This window comes from Diabrotica virgifera, chromosome 5 (assembly GCF_917563875.1).
Source record: "Diabrotica virgifera virgifera chromosome 5, PGI_DIABVI_V3a".
Taxonomy (NCBI): Eukaryota; Metazoa; Arthropoda; class Insecta; order Coleoptera; family Chrysomelidae; genus Diabrotica; species Diabrotica virgifera.
The window spans coordinates 230856947-230880697 of NC_065447.1; the positions used below are offsets into that span (position 1 = coordinate 230856947).

General features: G+C 34.6%; 1 protein-coding gene across 1 annotated transcript in view; it reads left to right on the forward strand.

Moving 5' to 3' along the window:
* LOC114327176 (chitin synthase chs-2) overlaps nucleotides 1–23751 on the forward strand; it is a 366281-nt gene that overhangs the window by 284920 nt on the left and 57610 nt on the right. The window contains exons 4-5 of the mRNA XM_028275710.2: nucleotides 18926–19170; nucleotides 22986–23279. Of these exons, the coding sequence (XP_028131511.1) occupies nucleotides 18926–19170; nucleotides 22986–23279 (539 nt within the window). The remainder of the gene's footprint in view (nucleotides 1–18925; nucleotides 19171–22985; nucleotides 23280–23751) is intronic.

Sequence of the window (23751 nt, forward strand, 5' to 3'; positions counted from 1 at the left end):
ACAAAGGACGAAAGAACTAGGTGAAGGATACAAATTGTGGTATGTACGGAGTAGTAACACTAGAAATGGAGTTGGTATAATTGCTGATAGTGAAATGAAAGATAACATAGTAGAAGTTGTAAGAACGAGTAATAGAATGATGTCAGTGAAATTTGTAATTGATAAAGAGGTATTGAATGTTGTGTGTGTATGCTCCTCAAACAGGTCTGGGTGAGAATGAAAGAAGAGTTCTATGATCAATTAGGAGACGTACTAAGTGATATTCCAGCAGAGGAGAAAGTTATAATAGGAGGTGATTTCAATGCACATGTGGGCCAAGCCAAGACAGGATATGAAACAATACATGGGGGATTAGGCTTTGGAACTAGAAATGAAGCTGGAGATGACATGCTTGAATTAGCAACAGCATTGGATATGGCGATTGTTAACACAGTCTTTAAAAAGAGAGAAACTCAACTTATTACCTACAAAAGTGGACAACATCAATCCCAAATAGACTACTTTATGATAAGGAAAGAAGACATACGTGAATGCAAGGACTGCAAGGTAAAAGTTAGTGAGACAGTAAGCCAACAACATAAGTTGCTTGTTCTGGAGATCGAAGTAAAAAAGAGAAACTAAACAAAAATATCGGAGAGGACCACAATAAATCAAGTGGTGGATGCTAAAAGATGAAAAAAGAAGGTCTATTCAGGGAAAGAATAGTAGAAAAAATATGTTGGAACATGAAAGGAAGCCCTAACATAATTTGGAACAAAATGGCCAATATTATTAGCCATTATTAAATGAAATACTTGGGAAAACGTCAGGAAAGAAGTTTGAGGATAAAGAGACTTGGTGGTGGTCAAATGAAGTACAATAAAAATAAAAGACAAGGGAAAATTATATAAAAAATGGTACCAGGTAAACCAGATCGGACATAGATCTTCAAAACTATATGGTCGCCAAAAAGGAAGCGAAAGTAGCAGTAGCAAAAGCTAAAGCAGAAGTGTATTCAAACATATACGATCAACTTGATACCAGGGAAGGCGAATATTATGGCCATTATTAAATGAAATACTTGGGAAAACGTCAGGAAAGAAGTTTGAGGATAAAGAGACTTGGTGGTGGTCAAATGAAGTACAATAAAAATAAAAGACAAGGGAAAATTATATAAAAAATGGTACCAGGTAAACCAGATCGGACATAGATCTTCAAAACTATATGGTCGCCAAAAAGGAAGCGAAAGTAGCAGTAGCAAAAGCTAAAGCAGAAGTGTATTCAAACATATACGATCAACTTGATACCAGGGAAGGCGAAGCAAAGATATATAAAATAGCCAAACAAAGAGTAAAGAAAATATTTATTCACGAAAAGGTGTCAAAAAGAGAAGGAGAAGAAGAAGGAGGTATTTTGACAGTTTATTAAATGAAGAATTTGACCAGACAGCCTGTGGAGTTAACGGAGACAGTAACAGCAATGGTTACCAGAGTAACAAACGAGGAAGTGGCTCAAGCCCTTCAAAGAATAAAGACAGGAAAAGCAGTCGGACCAGATGATATTCCTGGGAAAGTATGAAGAGCATTGGGAGAGACAGGAATAAGTTGGCTAGCAGGTCTATTTAATAGAATTATGGAAGTTGGACAAATGCCAGACGAATGGAGAAGCAGTATATTAGTACCTGTCTACAAAAACAAGGGAGACATACAACAATTTACAAACTACAGGGCTATTAAACTACTTAGCCACACCATGAAAATATGAGAGAGAGTAATTGATAGACGGATACGTGAAGAAACCGAAATATCCGATAATTAATTTGGCTTTATGCAGGGCAGATCAACAACAGATGCAATTTTCATTGTAAGGCAACTGATGGAAAAATACAGGAATAAAGAGACCAACGCTCATATAGTATTCATTGATCTTGAGAAAGCATATGATAGAGTTCCTCGAGAAACTCTGTGGTGAGCACTTAATAAGAAAGAAGTCCCTGGCGAATATCTAAAGATTGTGAGAGATATGTATGAGGGAGTAACGACTAGTGTTAGGACAGGTGTGTTAGAGACTGATCAATTTCAGGTGAAAGTAGGATTGCACCAAGGCTCGGTGCTTAGTCCTTATTTATTCTCATTAGTTTTGGACCAGATAACAGCGAAACTACAGAGTAGCATTCCATGGTGCCTAATGTATGCTGATGATGTAGTGTTAATAGGAAATAGTGAAAGAGACTTAGAACAAAAACTGGAACAGTGGAGACAAGCTCTGGAGGAAAAAGGTTTAAAACTTAGTAGGACAAAAACAGAATATTTGAAATGTTCATTTAAAGATGGAGTTGCTACAAATAAAATGGTATCTTTAGATGGTGAAATGATTGTGAGAAGCAATAGTTTTAAGTACCTAGGATCGGTATTACAGAGTAATGGAGAAATGGATGGAGATGCATGCAGTAGAATTAGAGCTGGATGGATGAAGTGGAAAGAAGCGTGGTGTGTTGTGTGACAGAAAAATTCTAATGAAGCTGAAGGAAAAATTCTATAAAACAGCCATAAGACCGGCTATGATGTACGGAACTGAATGTTGGACAGTGAAAAATATAGAGGAACAACGAATGCATGTGGCGGAAATGAGAATGCTAAGATGGATGAGTGGAGTGACAAAGAAGGATAAAATTAGAAATGAGTATTTTAGGGGAAGTCTAGGTGTGTCACCAATTGATGCCAAAATGAGAGAGCATAGGTTAAGATGGTTTGGTCATGTTCAACGTCGAGACATTAAGGAGTAGGAGAGGAAGACCAAGGAAGACCTGGGGGGAGACGATAAGGCAGGACATGTTGGTAAAGGGGATTAACATTGATATGGCCCAAGATAGAATTGTGTAGAGAAATGCAATTAGGGAAGCCGACCCCGCATAGGGATAAGGCAAAGAGAATGATAATGATCCCAAACACAATGCAAAAAGTTGCAAGTCGATAAGTGCTATGTTTAAAGATCGATTTAATCCAGTGATTTTTGTTCTAAATGCCCTGGTGTATAAATATAATAAGAAATCCGTAATTTTACAATATAATACAAGACTCGAGTGGAACTCAACTGCCAACAAGGACAAAGCGCTTACTAAAATTATACGAAGTCGAATAAACGCTGTAAGTAATAGCGATCGAGAAAGTTTCCATTCACTTACACTTTTTACAAAAACTCGATACACCGTCGACGACCTTGCTTCTAATTTTTTTAATGCCTGAGGCTTAATCAACTTTTTAGGCTTTACTTCGACAACGGACAAATGGTTTCGAAATGGAAATTATTATTTTAATTGTCGACTTTTGTCGTCTTTGCGGTTAAAATGAACGTGGTAACAGTTTCTTTGTCAGGATCCGCATGAATTTTCATTTAGTTTTTTGTCTTTAGAACTATTAATTTCATAAATGAAGTAACTTTCTCTGATGTACTATAGGCTTTTTCACTTAGGTAAAATTTCGACATATATTCACAGTATACAGGGTGTCCCGAAAAAATTAGTCATAAATTATACCGCAGATTCTGGGGTCAAAAATAGGTTGATTGAACCTCATTTACCTATATACAATAGTGCACACAAAAAAAGTTACAGCCCGTTGAAGTTACAAAATGAAAATCGATTTTTTTTTTCATATATCGATGGCTTAGTGTGAAAACCTCGTATCTCATTTTTTTTCGAAAATGACATTTTGGTGGTTTTAGTTTGAAAACCTTCTATCACACGATTTACAACTGTTAGAAAAATTCCAAATACACTAGACTATTTTCTACAGCCGAAAAAAGAAACCACGTATATCAATTGCTCTCTTGATTTGGTGTGAATACCACGTATATTTATAACCAAGAATTTGGTACTTAATTTGGAGTGTTTGTTTGAGAAATTCGACTTGCAGAAATATTTTTTGTGAACTACAAAAGGTATTCCGGCATATAGGAACATTTTATGAACCTTAAATCAAAAGATTTGTATTGTATCGACTTAGTATTTGGAGGTGTGCAATAAGCTATGAAAAATGAAAACCTCGTAATTAATAATAAACACAACCTCATTTGAGATGAAAAACACGTATATCAAGATATACGAGGTTATCATAGTTACTTGGGCAAAGGCCCTATATACTGCAAGGATATTTACGTGTTTTTCATAGTTAATATTTGTATTTCCAATTTAATAGCAACATTTAACACTTTTAGCTCTGTGGCAATATCAGATATTTGTCTCAATGTGCTCGAATTAAAAATACGTAGCGTAATTTTCGTTTTTAAGTTATATTATGCAGAAAATCAGTTTTTTTCCTCTCCTGTAAAATTGTAATTTAATGAGATACGAGGTTTTCACACTAAGCCATCGATATCGAAAACTCTTAGTGACTTTTTATTGAAAATGGACATGTGGCATTCTTATGGCAGCATCTTAAAAAAATTAAAGTGAAATTTGTGCACCCCATACAAATTTTATGGGGGTTTTGTTCCTTTAAACCCCCCCCCCCCCCCAAACTTTTGTGTACGTTCCAATTAAATTATTATTGTGGCACCATTAGTTAAACACAATGGTTTTAAAACTTTTTTGCCTCTTAGTAGGTACTTTTTCGATAAGCCAGTGTTTATCGACATATATTGAATATTTGTCGAATCCACCAAATATGGTTAAGTACGATTATAGAGACCTGTTAATAATCTGAAAATTTATTTATAATTTAAATTTTTAGGTATATTTTGAAAAAGAAGCCACATCTCGATAAAAGGTTACTTGTCAGAAAAAGACTAAGAGGCAAAAAGTTTTAAAAACACTGTGTTTAACCGTTGATTGAGGTATATACCTCAATCAACGGTTTAACTAATGGTACTACAATAATAGTTTAATTGGAACGTAGATAAACATTTGGGGGGTTTAAAGGAACAAAACCCCCATAAAAGTTTTATGTAAATATATTAAAAAAGAAGCTATTTCCTTGTGGCATTTTTATAATGAACTATTTTAAATGGGAAATAAGCCACAATTTTACCAAAAAAATGAATTTATTAATGTTTCGACGCCCAAGTCGGGTGTCGTTGTCTATTTAGTATTATTTTGTATTTTGACAACGACACCCGAATTGGGCGTCGAAACGTTAATAAATTCATTTTTTTGGTAAAATTGTGGCTTATTTCCAATTTAAAATAGTTCATTATTCAAAAAGAAGCTGCATCTCGATAAAAACTGGCTAATCGAAAAAATTCTATGAAGCAAAAAAGTTTTAAAAACGTTGTTTTTAACTAATGGTACCACAATAATGAATGAACGTACACAAAAGTTTGGGGGGGTTTAAGGGAACAAAACCCCCATAAAATTTTTATGGGATGGAAAAACTTCATTATAATTTTGTTTTAAGATGTTCCTGCCATATGAATGATACATGTCCATTTTCAATAAAAAATCTCTAATAGTTTTCGATGTATTGAAAAACATCGATTTTCATTTTGTAACTTCAAAAAGCTGTAACTTTTTGTATAAGCACATTTGTACTAAGGTAAGTTAGGTTCAATCTAACTATTTTTGACCCCAGAATGTGTGGTATAATTTATGACCAATCTTTTCGGGACACCCTGTATATTTCACTTTTGTTATATGTATTATATTTATTATTCAGAGTATGCATAGAAATAAGGAGGAAGGTACAAACATGTCAAAATCAAGGAGAAAAAAATGAATACAAAGAAAGTAGAAAGATTATAAAGAAGAAAATAAACAATACCAAAAAAGAATCCTGGAAGACATTATATGAAGAACTAGAACAAGACATCTGTACAATACAGACGGAAATGCCTAATAGTTTGGAGGAAAATAGAAGAGGGGAGATGGCAATAAACCTATTTCCCTTTCAGATTGGAGTCAAGTCAACGGTCATAGATAAAATTCAATGGAGACAACTGATCTGGTATGGTCACGTAGAAAGAATGGACTACGCCAGGTTGCCAAAACAAACTTTAAGGTGACCGTTTATTCTCAATTTTAATAAGTATTTTCCTAATCAGTTTTTGACCACCATATTGTAACAACTTACGAGATATTATCAGAACCTGGCACCTAATATCTTTTTTTTAATGCCTTTTTATGCTTTAACATGAAGCAGACGATCTTTTATTAAAATGAAAATATAAATCACAAACTTTCTAGTCTGTACGGCCTACTGTTAATTTTAATAATAACATACAAGTACGAGAACCAAGAACCACACAATCTCATTGCAACGCCGTGCCCAACATCCGCGTCAGTTCAATCGACCGCATGGAGATCTAGTTATCCTTGGCATTTCACTTTTCTAATACCGTTTGCTCCAAAATTGAACAATTAGATCTGAATTTGACGCTGTTTAATAATAGATCCTCGTGTTTTTTGTGTGTTTTTATTGTTTAGAAGGTTGAGTGAACGAGTAAACGGACCGAGACCTTCACTTTTCTCTGTAGTTTTGATCTTGAAATGACAAAGATATTAATTGGGCAGATGTTGGTTATGCAGCTTACACAATACGTTAATGTTGAGGAGTACAAAAAACTTTTATACATATTAAATAGATTTGTATGTAGTTTTTATTGCAAGTAGATCCCGGATCATTTCGGATGACACCCGGAATACCTACATTATTTGAAATTCCATATGAAAAAGGTGATTTCGGATTGTTTCTCCAAAACTGAACCTTTTTCATGAAAATATCGTTTTCTATTACATTGAAAGAAACTACTGTTTTCTAAATGGTTACATAAACTTTAATAGTAAGGGAGATATGCCTGAGACGGCATATTGGCTGAGATGGCATATCACGCGTTTTTCTTAAACTATTTCAAATTTGGTGCCTAGTGTGACAGTTTTCAGTTCCTCAAGTTAGAATTTGTCAACATTGTTGAACTTATGCATGTTAGTTTTATTTTGGCAGCAGTAGCCTTTGGAATGTTTAATAAGTAGGACAAAATATTTATTGGCTTTTTTGTATCACATTATAATTCGCGAGTCTTTACACCTAAGTTAAGTTTAATTTTGTGATGTTCTTTTACCTTATGCCTATCACGCCTGCATCGATTTATATCTTAAAAATGTTTTTAAGAAAAATTAGGTTAAAAACGGTCTAATTGGAATGTTGCCTGAGATGGCATCAGGCCCGGATTTAAGGGGTGGCAGGCTGGGCAGCTGCCCGGGGCCCCCACATTCTGGGGGCCTCCACAAAGTCCCAAACTTAAAAAAATCAGCACATTATTCACATAGAATAGTTTTTGTCAATCAATTAACTGTGATATTTTGTTACATGGAAGGTTTCTCTCCTCTTGAAAATGTATCTTTGCCAAGTCACGGTCATTATAAAGCAGAAGATATATTTAATTTTCTAATGACATTCTTGCAAGAAGATGATATCAATTTGAAAATCTGCAGGGGACGGTTCAAGGAGAACCCGTCAGTTATGAGTGGAAAATACAATGGTGTTTAGGCTGGAATTAGATAATATATATTGCCGTTGTGGATTTCGTGTGCTGCCCACTCTCTAAAAGTTGCAAAAGCTGCAGCTGAGTGTTGTCCTGCTGCCATAGCATTATTTGATTTTCTGGATGGACTATATGAACTATATGTATTTTTCCTCTACATATAGATACAACTTGTTAATCTAATGTTTAAAAGCGTCTTTAAGCGAGAGCAACGCCGATCATGGCAGAAATATTATTGTTCCTAAAAGAGTAAATACCTACTACTAGATTGTCATCTAGAAGTGACGCCGAAAAATAACTAGTTAAGGTTATAATCAGATCAAAGAAGTATTATCCAAAATTTCGTAAGACGATGAGCAACAATTTGAATTTCGTAACGATGCAAATGGTTTATATAATCGAATGTGCTTACTGGAAACAAGAATATTTGCAATATTTTGGAATGAAATCTTAAAGAGGACAAACAGCACAAGTCGTATTCTCCAAGATCCAAACATTAATCTTAATTCAGGAGTGGCGGCACTTAGATCACTTAAAGAATTTATATTCTTTTAAGGAATATTTCAGAGACTGAAATGGCAACATCAGAGAAATTTATAATTCAAAATTTAATCGCTATTATAGTTCACTTCATTTCCTCTTTAAAGCAGAGGCTTTCTGCATGTGAGTCCATTAATTAAAATTTTGGATTTTTACGTTATTTGGAAAATTTAACTTCCAATGAAACTGAAGCTTACCGACATTGATAGCAATGATTTAGATGAAAACCTATCTTTTGAATTGGTACAATTTGTAGAATTTTTTCAATTCATTTAAAGAGGAAATCAGCTCATCAAATATAAGTAAAGAACTAGCTCATCAAATATAAGTAAAGAACTTCAAATGTACCGACTGCTAAAAGAAAAGAATGTGAATGATACGTTTCCAAATGTTGTGGTGACACTTCGTTTGTTTAGTTGTGATGCTAACTAAATGGAGTGGAGGGAGGTTATTCTCAAAATTTAAGTTAATTAAAAATCGACTTCGGTCTATGATGGGCCAAGAGCGTTTGAATCATCTCTCTTTAATGGGCATTGAACACGATGTCCTAAAGCAACCAGATATGTCCGACATAATTAAAGAATTCCCAATGAAAAAATCTCGAAAAGTACCCGGGCTTAACCATATATTTTACTATGTTTTATTTTACTACGTTTTACTGTAACAAAAAAAAACAAATTACAGTTCTTGAATTTTTTATTATTTAAAAATATATTTGTAAAAGTAGATCAACATTTTTTTTAATTTGTAAACGAGAAAACCCTGTAGTTAGCTACATACCATAGTTACAACAACAATTTTTTAAATGTTATTGGGTAGAGCCCCACACCAATTCCGCCCAGGGGCCCCTACAGACTTAAATCCGGCTCTGGATGGCATAGTAAGTAGGTGGATTAGATGGCATAGGTATGCCATCTCAGTCTTATGCGTTTTAACATTGCAATAATTTTGTTATTTTATGATTGGAGTTTATCGTTACAGTTATGGGTCATTTTAAGAGGAATTCGAACCGACAAAATCGATTTCGTCGAAGTTGAGACAAGTGACGAGGAAGATGCTGCTTGCATGTTTTGTAATGGCCTCTTTTCATTATCTCGTTCTCGAGAAACCTGACTAAGATACCAAATTTGTGGCAAGTGGTCATATTCCGAATGTGCCGGTGTATCCAAGACTGCAAAAAATTTATTTGTGACTTATGTCGAGATTACTGCCTTTATTTCAAGGGTATGCCATCTTACCCACATGTATGTGGGTGAGATGGCATACATTTTACCCACAATTCATTTTTTCAGAAAAAAAACTATAATATGTACATTGTTAAAAAATAATGTTATATTTATGTAAATGGTCCTAGCACTGACTTTGATTTTTATTACATGTCTAACTCTATCGGTTATCGATTACAAAACATTTAAAAAAAATATGCCGTCTCAGGCATATCTCCCCTAAGTGGCAAGTTACGTTTTTTGGTTCATTTTTAATCATACTTTGTCTAAATTTTGTTTATTTACATTTCTACTACCTACCTCTAATACATGTCGGTTTGTAACGTTCTTCGACTTCCAATCGCCACTTTGTCTATTCCTTTGTCCAACTTTTATCTGTCTACCTCATTTTCTCTTTCTTTCTGGTTGCCATTTTAGTATTTCCTTTGATATTCGTTGTTCATTCATTAATGAAACAAACGATTATACCAAAGAAATCAGAATTAGAATAGAAAAGGCATGCAAGTGCATTCAATAATATGAAACAAATATTATGTAGTAGGTAGATACCTCAGATTAAAAAACGAGTACTAAAGTGTTATGTATTTTCTATTCTTTTGTATGGTGTGGAGACATGAACTCTTAATAAACAATGTCTCAATAGATTGGAAGCATTTGAAATGTGGACATATCGAATGCTGAGAATCTCACGGACAGACAGAATAACCAATGAAGAAGTACTAATAATAATAGAGAACAGCAGGGAGAGACTGGATTCCATCAAAATAAGAAAATTGCAATACTTGGGTCATATAACACGTGGTGACAGGTATGAACTCCTAAAATTGATAATGCAGGGAAACATTCAAGGAAGGCGCAGCATAGATAGAAGAAAAATGTCCTGGCTGAGAAATCTCAGAGACTGGTTTCCTCTCAGAAGAATAATTTTCGAGCATAGGCCTCAGTTTTATCTTCCTGTCAGTATATTTAATACCAGTATATTGAATAGATCCGTTTCTTGCTTAAGATTCTTGTGCAACCATTCTATAAATACTGATTCACATTCACCCTCACATTTCATTTATTTTACCTTACCTGAAATATTACAAAACACTTATTGCAATACACCGACTTCACAGAATCGATGACTGTATCAACTAAAGGTATAATAATCGCAGCCATGACTCAAACATAATAATCAGATCAGATCGAAATAACAATGTAAAGACATAACTCACGTGACGAAAACTTTGAAAGGCCGCTCTTAGTTGCATCGATATGTCAAACGGCCAAAGCGTTTGATTAATAATGGTCTTTCTGGGATCCAACATCTAACAGCAATCTAGAATGTTTGGGTGATTGTGTAATAGGTCTTAAATATTTTAATATACAGGATGTATTTATTTAGGTCAGTTTTGAAAAATAAATTCTTAGTTATCTCTACTAATCATCTCTAGTATAAGTCAATTTCAATTATAATAAAAACAAATAAGTCGTATTTTTTTAATTTTACATTTGCTTATTGCGATTTGCATAAAAAGTTTTACATTTTATCATCTTTAGAAGGAATTATTTTTTTCATCTTCTTCTTTTTCTTTCTCTTTATAAGCAATTCTGCTTGTACATTGGCGGATTGATAACTCTATGGAACGTTGTCACTCTATCTTTTGCGCGGTCGGCCGATACTCCTTCTACCGATTGGTGATTTATCTCTTGATATTTTGACCACTCGGGTCTCCCTCATTTTGCTTATGTGGTCATTCCCATTCCTTTTTCTATTTTGTGTCCATTCATTTATACACTGTACGTTACATTTTCTTCTAATGCCTTTCGATCTCTCAGCGTATTTCCAGTAATTCTTCTCATTACTTTCATCTCTGCCATTTCCAGTAGTCTTTGTGTTGTGGCTGTATCGGGTCATGTTTATGATGCATATGTCATTATTGGTATTATACTGGCTTTATAAATTCTTGACTTCATCTCTATCTCGAAAAGCGGGAGGTGCCGATGACATAGATCCGGAGATGATGAAGTACGTGGGAGAACGAGGCAAGCTTTGGCTACTGGAAATAATGAGGGAAGCATGGAGAACAGAAAAGATACCGAAAGACTGGGAAGAAAATTTATTGATACCAATACACAAGAAAGGAGATGAAGCGGAATGCTTATCATCAGTGGCATATAAAGTCTACACCGGGATAATAGAAAGGAAGCTCAGGAATGAACTGGAAGGAAAACTAGAAGAAGAGCAAGCGGCTTTTAGGAAGGAAAGAGGAACAACAGATAATATATACATAATGAGAAATATAATTGAAAGGAAAAACGAAATAGGAGAAGACTTATATATTACGTTTATAGATATTGATTCTATAAATAGAGAAGTAATATGGTCAGTAATGAAAGATCTGCAAATCTCGCAAAAGATAGTAAGCGTGGTAAAAAGTACATATAGAAACGTACTTGCTAAAGTACAAATAGACGGAAACAGATCGCCAATAATAAACCTAAGGAGAGGAATAAAACAAGGGGACAGTCTCAGCCCAGTTTTGTTTATATTAGTAATGGATAGAGTAATGAAGAGCGCTAAAAGAAGGTCAAGGCAATTACAGTCAACAATAGGGTACAGGAATTTAGTACCAGTGAGAATGGAGGGATTACTATATGCAGATGACTTAGTTATAATAGCAGATAATAAAGAGAAAATGCAAAAATTAATCGATATCTGGGTGGAGGAAATAGAAAATTTGAAAATGGAGGTAAATGTAAAGAAAACGAAGACCATGATAGTAACCCAAAAGAAAAGGGAAGAAATAAACCAAACGATATTTAGGTGCAAAAACGAAATAATAGAAACAGTCTCGACGTTTGAATACCTTGGAGTAATAATATCAGAGGATGGAAAGATAGATCAAGAAATCTCATACAGAGCGAATAAAGCAAATAAGATCTACTATGCCCTAAATAAAACAATATTTGGAAAGGACGAAACGGGTAAAGAAATAAAACTGAAGGTATACAACGTAATCTCTGTACCAACTTTAAAATATGCAAGTGAGACATGGGTAAACAATGCAAAAATAGACAGTACAATAAACGCAGCGGAGATAAAGCAGCTAAGAAAAATAGTAGGAAAAACGAAATTGGACAGAATAAGAAATGAAGATATTAGACAAAGACTGAAACAGGAATCGATAATAACCAAGATACAAAAAAGAAAATTAAAATGGTTTGGACACATTAACTGAATGGACCAGGGAAGACTACCAAAGCAAGTGATGGAATCAAAAAGATATGGTAAAAGAAGGAAAGGGAGGCCAAGGAAGAGATGGATCGATCTGATTATAGGAATTGGAGAGGAAAAAGGGAAAACACATCAACAAATGAAAGAGTTAGCAAAGGACCGCAAGAAATGGAAGATATGGATAGAGGATGAATAAAACCTCCGACGCCATGAGGGGCATAAGGAGTTTCGAGAAAGAAGTTTATAGTGTTAAGTTCAGTGTTAGTGTTCAGTGTTAATATGTCGGTTTCGTCGTAAAGTGTTATTAAGACAGTATGCCAGTCTATTTGCGTTTTGTACTTAATTTCTCACTCCCTAGCTGAACAGTTTAATTCCAAGGTATTTTATTTCCATTACTTGTTCAATACTGGTGCCATCAATTTCTATTTTACATCTGATTGATTATTTGTTGATTACTGTTGTTTTGTAATAATTTTTGCAAACTATCTTCATTTTGAGATATCAATATTGGGTCGACTGCGTAAAGAGTATTTTTTCTTCTTTGTTTCCCATTCTGTATCCTCTTCCTTTGTTGACGCTTTTAATGATTTCATGCATAATTAAATTGAAGAGAATAGTGCTCAGAGAACCTTTGCCTTATTCCTCTGTCTATGTCTATAGATTCTGTAACTTGTCCATCTATTCTGACTTCCATTTTGTTGTTTTGGTAGATGTTTTCAATAGTTTTTATGACATCTAGGGGAACTTCTTTATTATACGGAAGGTGAGTCTGAGTCATATCTCTGAGTCTTACTTTGTCAAATACTTTCTTCAATTCATTCGGACAAAGAAATGCTAGTCTCTTATACTCAAGTGATTTATCAGTAATTTGCTTTATGACCAATATTGCATCTGAACACAATCATCCAGTGCGAAAAACCTGTTGTTCATCTGCTAAATTTATCCTCTGATTCATTAATTCTTGTAAAATTTTAGTTGTAAGTTTTAGGGTAGTATTTAACAATTAAATTGAAAAAATAATTGTATTAACGTTTCGAAGCCCAAATCGGGTTTCGTTGTCAAAATACAAAATACATACTACTATTATTTATTCAGTAGTATTTTGTATTTTGACAACGAAACCCGATTTGGGCTTCGAACCATTAATCAAATTATTTTTTCAATTAAATTGTGGCTTATTTCTCATATAAATAGTTAATCATAAAAATGCCACAAGGAAATAGCTTCAGAACAACATTAGTATTTAACAAGTTGATACATCTGATGTTTTCTGGCTGTTTTTATCTCCTTTTTTGAATAGTAGTCAGTAGAATCATTGAATAATTAGTTCGCTCGTTCGATCGGCTGCATTCTTCCGGTATTTTATTGTGTGTTATAATTGTGATCATTAATGTTGTTAACTGTTCTATCATAGCTGCTCCAGAATACTTCGGTAATTCATGTGGTATTCCGTCTTTACCAAGCTTTTCTGTTCTTTAGCTTTTCAAGTGTTCTTCGAACTTAGGTATTGTCTAGGTACTTATACAAACTTCATTTGGGGTCATTTCTGGTAAGCAGAATATTAGTTTGTATAACAAATATAAAAATAAAGTAAATGAAATGATTGTGAAATAATATCAACATAACTCATTGAAGCAGTTTATAGGTGGAAAGATTCGGCTAAAAATTCGGCTAAAATCAGGAAAGATACCGCCATGAACAAGAAGACGAAACTGTGCCTGGTGCGGTCGTTTACCTTTCCTATCGCTGCATCTGTTGCAGAAATTCGGGCCATCAAAAAGTCCGACTCGCGAGGTATACTTGCTTTTGACATGTGGGAATTTCGTAGAATGTACACAGTGCCTACTAATAGCCGACAGCTGGAAAGAACTGAAGGTGATGATCGATGAGCTTCATAGAGAATCCTTAAAAAAAGGACTAAAAATGAACTTGAGCAAAACTAAGCTAATGTCTAACAAAGATGATCAACCAACGATAACCATCCAAGGAACAAAAGTGGAACATGTAAAAGAATATATATCTAGGTCAGAATATCAAGATAAACAAAGAAAATCAAACTACCGAAATAAGCAGACGAGTAAGAATGGGATCGGCTGCATTCGGAAAACTCTCATATATACTAAAAGACAAAAACATACCACAATACCTTCGAACCAAAGTGTTCGATTCTTGTATCCTTCCCGTTCTCACTTACGGAGCTCAAACCTGGACATTCACAAAAATGAACATGGACAAGATTAGAAAAACTCAAAGAGCCATGGAACGACAGATGCTTGGTATCTCACTAATAGATCGGCAAACAAACGAAGCAACCCGAAACAAAACAAAAGTAAGGGATGCCGTGGAACAAGCGGCTAAATTAAAATGGGCTGGACACAACGAACGTCTCGAAAATGGTAGATGGAGCAAGGAAGTTGGAAACTGGCGACCGTACGAAGCGAAGAGACCAAGAGGAAGACCTCAAATGCGCTGGAGCGATGACATCAGAAGAGTCGCAGGACCAATGTGGAAACGCCTCACACACAACAGAGATGAATGGCGAGAAATGGGAGAGGCCTTTATTCGATATTTCGAATAGAAAAAAGGCTAAAAAAAAAAAACACAGTGCCGGATTAACCATTAGGCAAAGTAGGCAGTTGCCTAGGGGCCTCGGCCCCAATGGGGGCCTCGCGGGGACCAAAACGAAAAAATGTTGAAAGATTCAAATATCGCACAATACCATTAGACCAGGGCGCATCTGTAAAAATATTAGTACATTTGGACGTTGAGAGGTGACTCAAATTTTTTTGCAGAAATTGCTTGAAAATAAATCAAATAATAATATTTGAATTATCCTCCCTCTGAAAAAGGTCCGGAACATTGTTTAAATAATCAAAATGTCAAAAAATTAATGAAAAATTCGATTTTTTTCTTGGTTTTTTGATTATAACTTTAAAAGTATTCATTTTCGAGAAAAGTTGTACTGACATAAAAGTTGCGTAATTAAATTTCCTACAATATAGAATTAGTTAAATATTTAAAAAATAGTCACGCTTGTTGCAAAATAGCAATAATTGTGAAAAAACCATACAAAAACAAGTATTCGCATTTTACGTTTTTCAACCATTTATGCTACACATAGGACCTTCATATTTCACCCTGAAAAAGTTTATGATACAGTAAAACAATACTTTAAATTTCATTAAGATCGGTTCAACAGATTTTGCAAAATAAATTTTGCAATCCAGCTTTCGTAAAAAAAATTCATTTTTTCAAAATGTTACAGGACTGAAAATAAAGCAGATAGCAAGTTGAAAATTTTTTTGCTTATAGAAGTGTACTGTATCTTTCATTTGCAATTTTGCAAAATTAAAATCGATTAACACCACGGCGTCAGGAATTTTTTTAAATAAACATTAATTATTGGTGCTACGCGCAGGACAGCGGAGAGTTTGCTCTGATTGGGCATTCCAATGACCTTTGACAATGATTGATACATTTTAATTTTTATTACATTTCGATATAAATAAATAAATTTGTTTATTGCAAAATAAAAACACATACTCTATCTTTTAAAATAACACTTTTATTAGCAAAAACTTTCTTTGTTCATATATTTTAACTTAAATAATAAAAGTTTATTATTTTTAAACATATGCAATTGTTTAAACAATATTTCACAAACAATAATAAAATTAGTTTGATTTTTGTGGAATTAAAATATTAAAATACATCAAAATATAGAGTAAGATAATAATATATTAGATAATGATTGGAAGAAATTTTGGTGGAAATCAACTTGTGTGAATCGAACACCGCTGTCCTGCGCGTAGCACCAAAAATTATTGTTTATTTCAAAAATTTTCTGACGCCGTGGTAATTAATCGATTTTAATTTTGAAAATTGCAAATGAAAGGTACAGTACACTTCTATAAGCAAAAAAAAATTTCAACTTGCTATCTGCTTTATTTTCAGTCCTGTGACATTTTGAAAAAATGAATTTTTTTTGCGAAAGCTGGATTGCAAAATTTATTTTGCAAAATTTATTGAACCGATCTTAATGAAATTTACAGTATTGTTTTACTGTATCATGAAGTTTTTCTGGGCGAAATATGAAGCTCCTAAGTGTAGAATAAATGGTTGAAAAACGTAAAATGCGAATACTTGTTTTTGTATGGTTTTTTCGCAATTATTGCTATTTTGCAACTAGGGTGACTATTTTTTAAATTTTTAACCAATTATATGTTGTAGGAAATTTAATTACGCAACTTATATGTCAGTACAACTTTTCTCGGAAATGAATACTTTTAAAGTTATAATCAAAAAAACGAAGAAAAAAATCGAATTTTTCCTTCAATTTTTGACATTTTGATTATTTAAACAATGTTCCGGACCTTTTTGAGAGGTAGGATAACTCAAATATTATTATTTGATTTATTTTCAAGCAATTTTTGCAAAAAAAATTGAGTCACCTCTCAACGTCCATCTCAAAACAGATGCGCCCTGGACTACATAAAAGTTATGGTGGACATAAAAAGCTACATTACAATGTAGGTATACTTTTGTTCACATAGAAAGTATATGCTGTGGGAATACATCGCTAATGAATGCCCTTTGGTAGAAGGACCAGTACTACAGATGGAAACAAGAAAACAAGATTCGAAAGTGAGCAAAAAAACACAAGATAAATCAGGAGAAAGAAAAGATCCTTAATCAAAATCCAAAACAGAAGCAAAACTTATTTAAACTCAGTTCCACACGGAAACCCATAGCTCAAATTGGGTCCTAAATTCGGAAAACGGCATAGGATTACGGAATACAGTAACTAAAGAAGTAACGACATTTTGGATTGGGAGAGGTCTTCAGAAAAAAGACCTCGATGGAAGTGTTTCAGCCAGCGTCAAAAGAAATTTTGAAGGCATTACAAGATTTTTATACAATCTATGGTTTTTCGAAAACAAATAAGTGGAACAAAAATTAAAAGAGATTGGCTGACGTATTTTCCCTCAAATGGAATATCGTATGTTGGGTTTGTTCAGTCTGTGTACAACTTTTTTTCATCCTCTACCCACCGTTGGGAAGATATGATCAAATGCTTAAATGAAACTCCACTAAGCCATCTCATTCGCCACGATCTAGTCCTTATAAGAACAAGCAGCACATGCCATAAGACCTTTGCCTAAAGGTTAAAACACTTTCAAATCTACTCTTTATACTCTTGCTGAAGACCCTAATCAGCAAGCTAAAACAGTTCATGAGGCTAAAGTATTTGTTGAAAGAAATGTCAAAAAAAGAAACATTCATAATGAATGAGCTTTGGGTAACAATTTTAGAACGCATCAACGCTGTCAGTAAATCATTGCAGAGAGAAGAGATTGAACTTCAAACTGCGGTTCAGCTTTTGAAGTTCTTAAAATTCCAAAAAGATAATTTTGCTTATTACGAGCAGAGAGCCTGTGACCTACAATACTCTGAATATTCTCTGCTATACTCTAATTACTGAGCTGAGTCGTCGATTGATAGTGTACGAGTCAATGAACTCAGTATTTGGTCTTTTATGTTTTTCCAAAATTGAGTGATAGTCAAATAAAGGAGTGTGCTTCAAAACTACATGAAAACTATCCTGATGATATTGAATCTGAACTTGAAAATGAACTAGAACAGTTCAAATATTTTATAGCCCAGCTTCAAACTTGCAGGGAAAACAATTTATTCCTGCTTCACAGCCATTTTGGGTTATTTCGCAACGGGCGAACGGATATTTTCAAAAATAAAAATTATTAACTACGGAGAAACCTAGATTTTTTAAGGGGCCTCATAGCTTGGGTTGCCTAGGGTAAGAGGCACTGAATGTACATGAGACATCTTACTTACTTGCTCCGTGTCGTTACAACCGTTCGTGGGTTTAGCCGACTCGACAACATGCTTCAATTCCTCTCTATCTTGAGCAATCTCCATCTAATTCTCCACGCACACAGATTTAAGGTCACCTGCTATATTATCTCGCATCGACACTAGGCTTACCACAATCCTCAACCAAGATATGTTCAGGCAGGTATTTTGGGCGCACAGCCAAAAGAAAGGAAGGAAAGGGCAGATTAGTAGTTGAAGGTAGATGAAAGTAGATGATAAAAGAACTTAAGGAAGATTGTCACTCCGATGGTCACATCAAATAAAGAGCACCACCGGTTTCTCTCTCTCTCTGTCTCTCTCTCTCTCTCTCTCTCTCTCTCTCTCTCTCTCTCTGAGGCATCACACCACGCCCAGGAAAGAGAGGATTGGATAGCAACCATACCTCGAATACCATAACGTAATCACATCCTTACAAATAATAAAGGATAGAGGAAACAGATCGATTGCTAAAAGAGCATTTGCTTTTGTCTGAATTAAATTCTCTAATATAATGCTACTGTGGTTACAATGCAGTTTCTGATATTTTAATAAGCCATATTTATAGTAAAAACTGTTTAATAAAGCGCCTAATATTATTTTTCTTTTGTTTCAGCACAAGAACAGTCCAAGAAACGAAAGGATGGGACGTGTTCCGGGATCCCCCGACCAAAGAGATGTCGGGCTCTATGGCCAACCAAAAATGTCTAGAAATATCTGTGAAAATACTGAAAGTCGTAGCATATTTAATAACGTTCATCATAGTTTTAGGATCTGGAGTGATAGCGATAGGGACTCTTCTATTTATGACATCACAACTTAGGGTAGATAAAGTAGTTGAATATTGTAATAAAGACTTAGGTGAGTATTGTTTAGATATTAATTTTTTTATTAGTGTCTATTTAGATTATCACCCACTGTCAAAATTTCAAATATATCGCAAGTGTTCATGGCCAATTTCCATTCACGTCGGTTGTTCCAGTGGCCTTCTCAAAGTTCTTTGGAGCTCATTGATTTTCATACTGCTTCCATTCATATTTTCTTCGGTCTTCCTCTCTTTTGTCTTCCTGCAAGTATCTATACGAGTATTATTGCTATTGATTCGTTGTCCATTAGTTTGAGTAGTTGTGCTTGTATATTATCGGGGTGTGTAGTTCTTTAATTTTCCTATGTACATTGTGACTATCGTGCTTTCACTGTAGAGACTCAATTTCGTTGCATCTTTTCATTGCTTCTTTTTCTTTTGCTTCTCTGATTTTCCTTCTTATTGATATATTTATCGTTTTATATTTGTCTGGGTTATCTTTGGTTTTCTTCTTTACTTCAATAGTTTCAAGATTTCTTTTGTTATCCATAATTTTTCTTGATTAATTCATCTGCCGTGAAGGGTTTATCCTTTACATTTTTAACTGTAATCTGTAATATGGTTGATCATTTGTCCTTTGTTCGATTCGTCTCTAGTTACAGTCACTTGCTCGTTTAATGTATCTTGGACCCTCATTTAAGGTCTTTTAGCATACCTACGTAGGTCGTATAATAATTGTGATTTCCTTTTCTGTACTCTTTTGAGCTTTACTCAGAATATTCCTACCAGTGAAGCGTGGTTATTCTCCAAGTCTGCTCCTGGAGAAATATTGATAGATATAAAGCTGTTTCGGAACCTTTCATTTACTAACATGTAATATATTAATTTTATTTCTAATAATTCTTCCGAGTCTTGAGGGGATTTCCACGTAGGTATACATCGTTCAAGGTGGTAATTTCAAGAATGTATTGGGGACAATTAGTTCTAAGTCTTCTTCGAATTTTTCTATCGTTTCTTACTCCAAGTCCATATATGCTCCGGTGTTACTGTGTCTTGAGTTCAGCTCCAAACGTGGCATTGAAATCTCCCATAATAAGAAGTTCCTAGGGTGGAATGTTCTGTATAATTCTGTTGATTTCCTGATAAAACCAATTGTTTCTTCCTCTTCTTTGTCTGCGGTGGGAACACAGACTTTACATGGGGATGATGTTTATATTGATGGAATTGGCTTGTACTTGTCATACCATCACTCCCTCTGATATTGGTGTAAAATCAGTAACGCATTTTGCAACCTTGGGAATATGATTAATCGGACTCCATATCCACGTGATCCATCATTTTTACCGGATAGTGTAGGGCAGTGGTGCTCAGACTTATACTGCGTGGGATCTACCACATCAACTGCAAGCGTCCAGCGATCGATTGCTAGTAAATAAAATTTGAAAATAAAAAAATTTTATTGCACATTTCTATTTAATAAAAAGTTGTAACTACAGGGAGTTGTAATTAAGGTAATGGTTTTCATCTGAATTTTATTTGTATGTTGATCCATGATCTATCCCAAGTTTTTCTTATGATGGTAAGTAATTACCGAGGGCCAAAAGCCAGCATGATGAGAGATGTTCGTAAGTAAGCCTATGACGCTACTTTGATTTCACTACCTTCATTTGTGACATTGCAGGCTCACACAAGTACTTTGATCCAAAATGTAAGCTCCAGAGCTACTTGCTTCAAAGATGGACAGTTGTCAGACGATATGAAAGACCAACATGTCGTATCGGTCGCTCTGAACTTACGGTGTACATGCGAAATTATTTTCAGTATCTCAGTTTGGGCGGAAATGATCTCCATGTTGAAAGTAATGAATATTTCTGTGGTAATTTTTTCTACGTCTTCACAAGAAAATGGATTAGACACGAATGTTACAATATCTGTCAGTTTTTTAAAATCAGCGAAGCGTCTTTTAAACTCGCTATGTGCTTGCAGCTTTGTCTCGTAATAAACATAATTCAAATGAGCGGTTACCTTTTTTTTTCAACGATGGAAAGTTGTTTAAATCCTTTCTGTTCATTTGATTAATCAATGTTTTTTCTGTATTTGTATTTTTTCCGCGTGAATCGCGATCGTCTTCAAAATCTTTGGCGATCGATCGGTCGATCGCGATCGACCCTTTGAGCACCACTGGTATAGGCCAGTGTAGGTACATTGTGATCTTCCACTTACATATATATCTCAAGAATCTGGCTATCTTATTTCTGCTATTTCCATGATTCCAATATGCATTCTCTTCATATTCTGTATTGCATTGTGGATTTTTCCTGCTTTGTATAAGGTTTTGACATTCCATGTGCAGAGCTTGACATCATTTCTGCACTTCAATTTATTATCTTTGCATTGCCGTGATTGATTAAGGCGTCTCGCTGTAGATTTTGAATGGGATGTTTGCCCTACTTGTGCTTCCCCATACTTATGCCGTTGACCAAATATTTGATTCATCCTCTTTCGAAGCCGATTTCACAACCTCAGAACAAATACCCCCGAAGCCGTTAGTCAGTAAGTAGGGGATTGCTAATACCGGCAATCACTCGGTGAAGAGTATGTAGTAAAAATAAATATAGTGATCCATCTGCTCTCGTAAATCTAATAGCCATTCGGCATCGGAAGAAACAAGAGTTAGCCAAGAGAGGCTGATAGGAAAGATTAAAAACATTTCACTCAAGACATGTTAAAAAAAAGTAAAATGTGAAGGTCTTTATGATGCGCTAGATGCGTTTCATAAGCGTATGAGTATTGTTACACTTTGTTTTCTCTCTCATACTTCGGGACGTTGACTACTGTCTGTCCATAGGCGTAACCAGGGGGGTTTTGGGGGTTATAACCCCCCATTGGGTTCTACTTTGAGCTCCATACGCTTAACACCATTATGTGTTGTTGACAAATCAAGCCATTTTGAAGTTTTAACTCCCTCCTCCCCCTTAGGATCATCCTGGTTACGCCGTTAGTGTCTGTATGGCTCGTCTAGAAGGCTATAGCATGGAGAATAGGGTGCAGGCCCTTTTACAACGTAGACACCTCAACTCCATGGCTTGACTTCCTTTATTAAAATATGGGACGAATATTTTTGCTGTTACTAAATAATGCTCTGAGTCACTCATTGGTCCTCTTTTCACTCTTGCATCGTTCAATTTAATACATAATATCACATTAAAATCAAAATTTGAAGAGGTTTTTCTCAGGTTCCTCTTTTTATAATATCTACAAAGAAGGAATGAAAAAATTTATAATAATAAATGATGGTTTTGCTTGTTTTCGATTCAGAGGGTTGCACACCCGCTAGACAGGCTGTTTCTACCATTTCAGGCGTCATCAGTAGCTTTTGTAAGCGTGCACACCTCTGAATCGAAAAATAGCTCCACCATCATTTTAAAGGGAATCTAAAAAATAATTCAAATTTCCCATTAGACGCGATACAGCGACATCTCATAACAAATTGAAGAGTCTCAGATACAGAATCCACCAATTTAATAAAATTAAAATGGTAAATAGTCATTTAAACCTGAGACTTTTCGCGTTGAAAGTTCTTACTGGTACATCCTTTTTCTGCGACTTTTTCAATTCATAAGACAGCAGACGACGAATATAGAAAACGAAAGGGAAACGATCACATTCCGCCTTCATTCGTCTAGGAAAAAGACAGCAGAGGAACTTTCCGTACTCAAACCGAGTAAAGGAAATAAAATAATAAATGATGGTTTTGCTTGTTTTCGATTCAGAGGGTTGCACACCCGGAAAATTTATCTTAAGAATTTAGAGAACAATGCTATAAAAACTGAAGTTCTATTTAAATATCCTAACTTATGATTTTTTTTAGGTAGGGAAAAACAATTTGTAGTCAAATTACCGACCCCCGAACGGGTGGTATGGATGTGGTGCCTCTTCTTTGCCTTCTGCATCCCACAGCTCGGGGCTCTGTTCCGATCCACCAGAATGTGTTATTTTAAATCATCGAAGAAACCGCATTTTGCACATTTCCTTATTGTTTTCCTAATGGAGACTGCTCATACCATAGGCATAGCGATATTAGTTTTTCACATACTGCCGGAGATAGACGTAGTGAAAGGAGCCATGCTGACAAACTGCCTTTGCTTTGTACCTGCTGTGTTAGGTAAGATTTTTTTATTTTCCTATTATGTCAAAAATTAAATATATATTTAAACTAAAAAGGGGTAGTTCCCTGGGTTGGCTGTATGTATACCATATAGTTAAACAAACTCTAACATGAAGTAAAAACCACTTCTATGTAATAGGTATATTTACTAAAATTTTAAAAAATTCCAATGGATTGAATAAAATATGTCCAATTCAGAACGTTTTCGGACCTGTCAGTCCATCATCAGTGAATCTAAAATAGAATAAGTAATCCCACTATTAAAATTGAAAATATGGTTGAAATTTTGAGTAAAGATTGTAATATCTGAAAATATCATTTAAATCTATTGTTTTTTTAAAAAGAAAAGAAAATTGTGTTTTACAAAATTTTAAAATATAAAATTATTTTAATGTAACTGTTGACTACAAATTGACTATAAAATTAAACTGATCAAATTAATTAAAAAGAAAGAATGTGAGCTGATTAA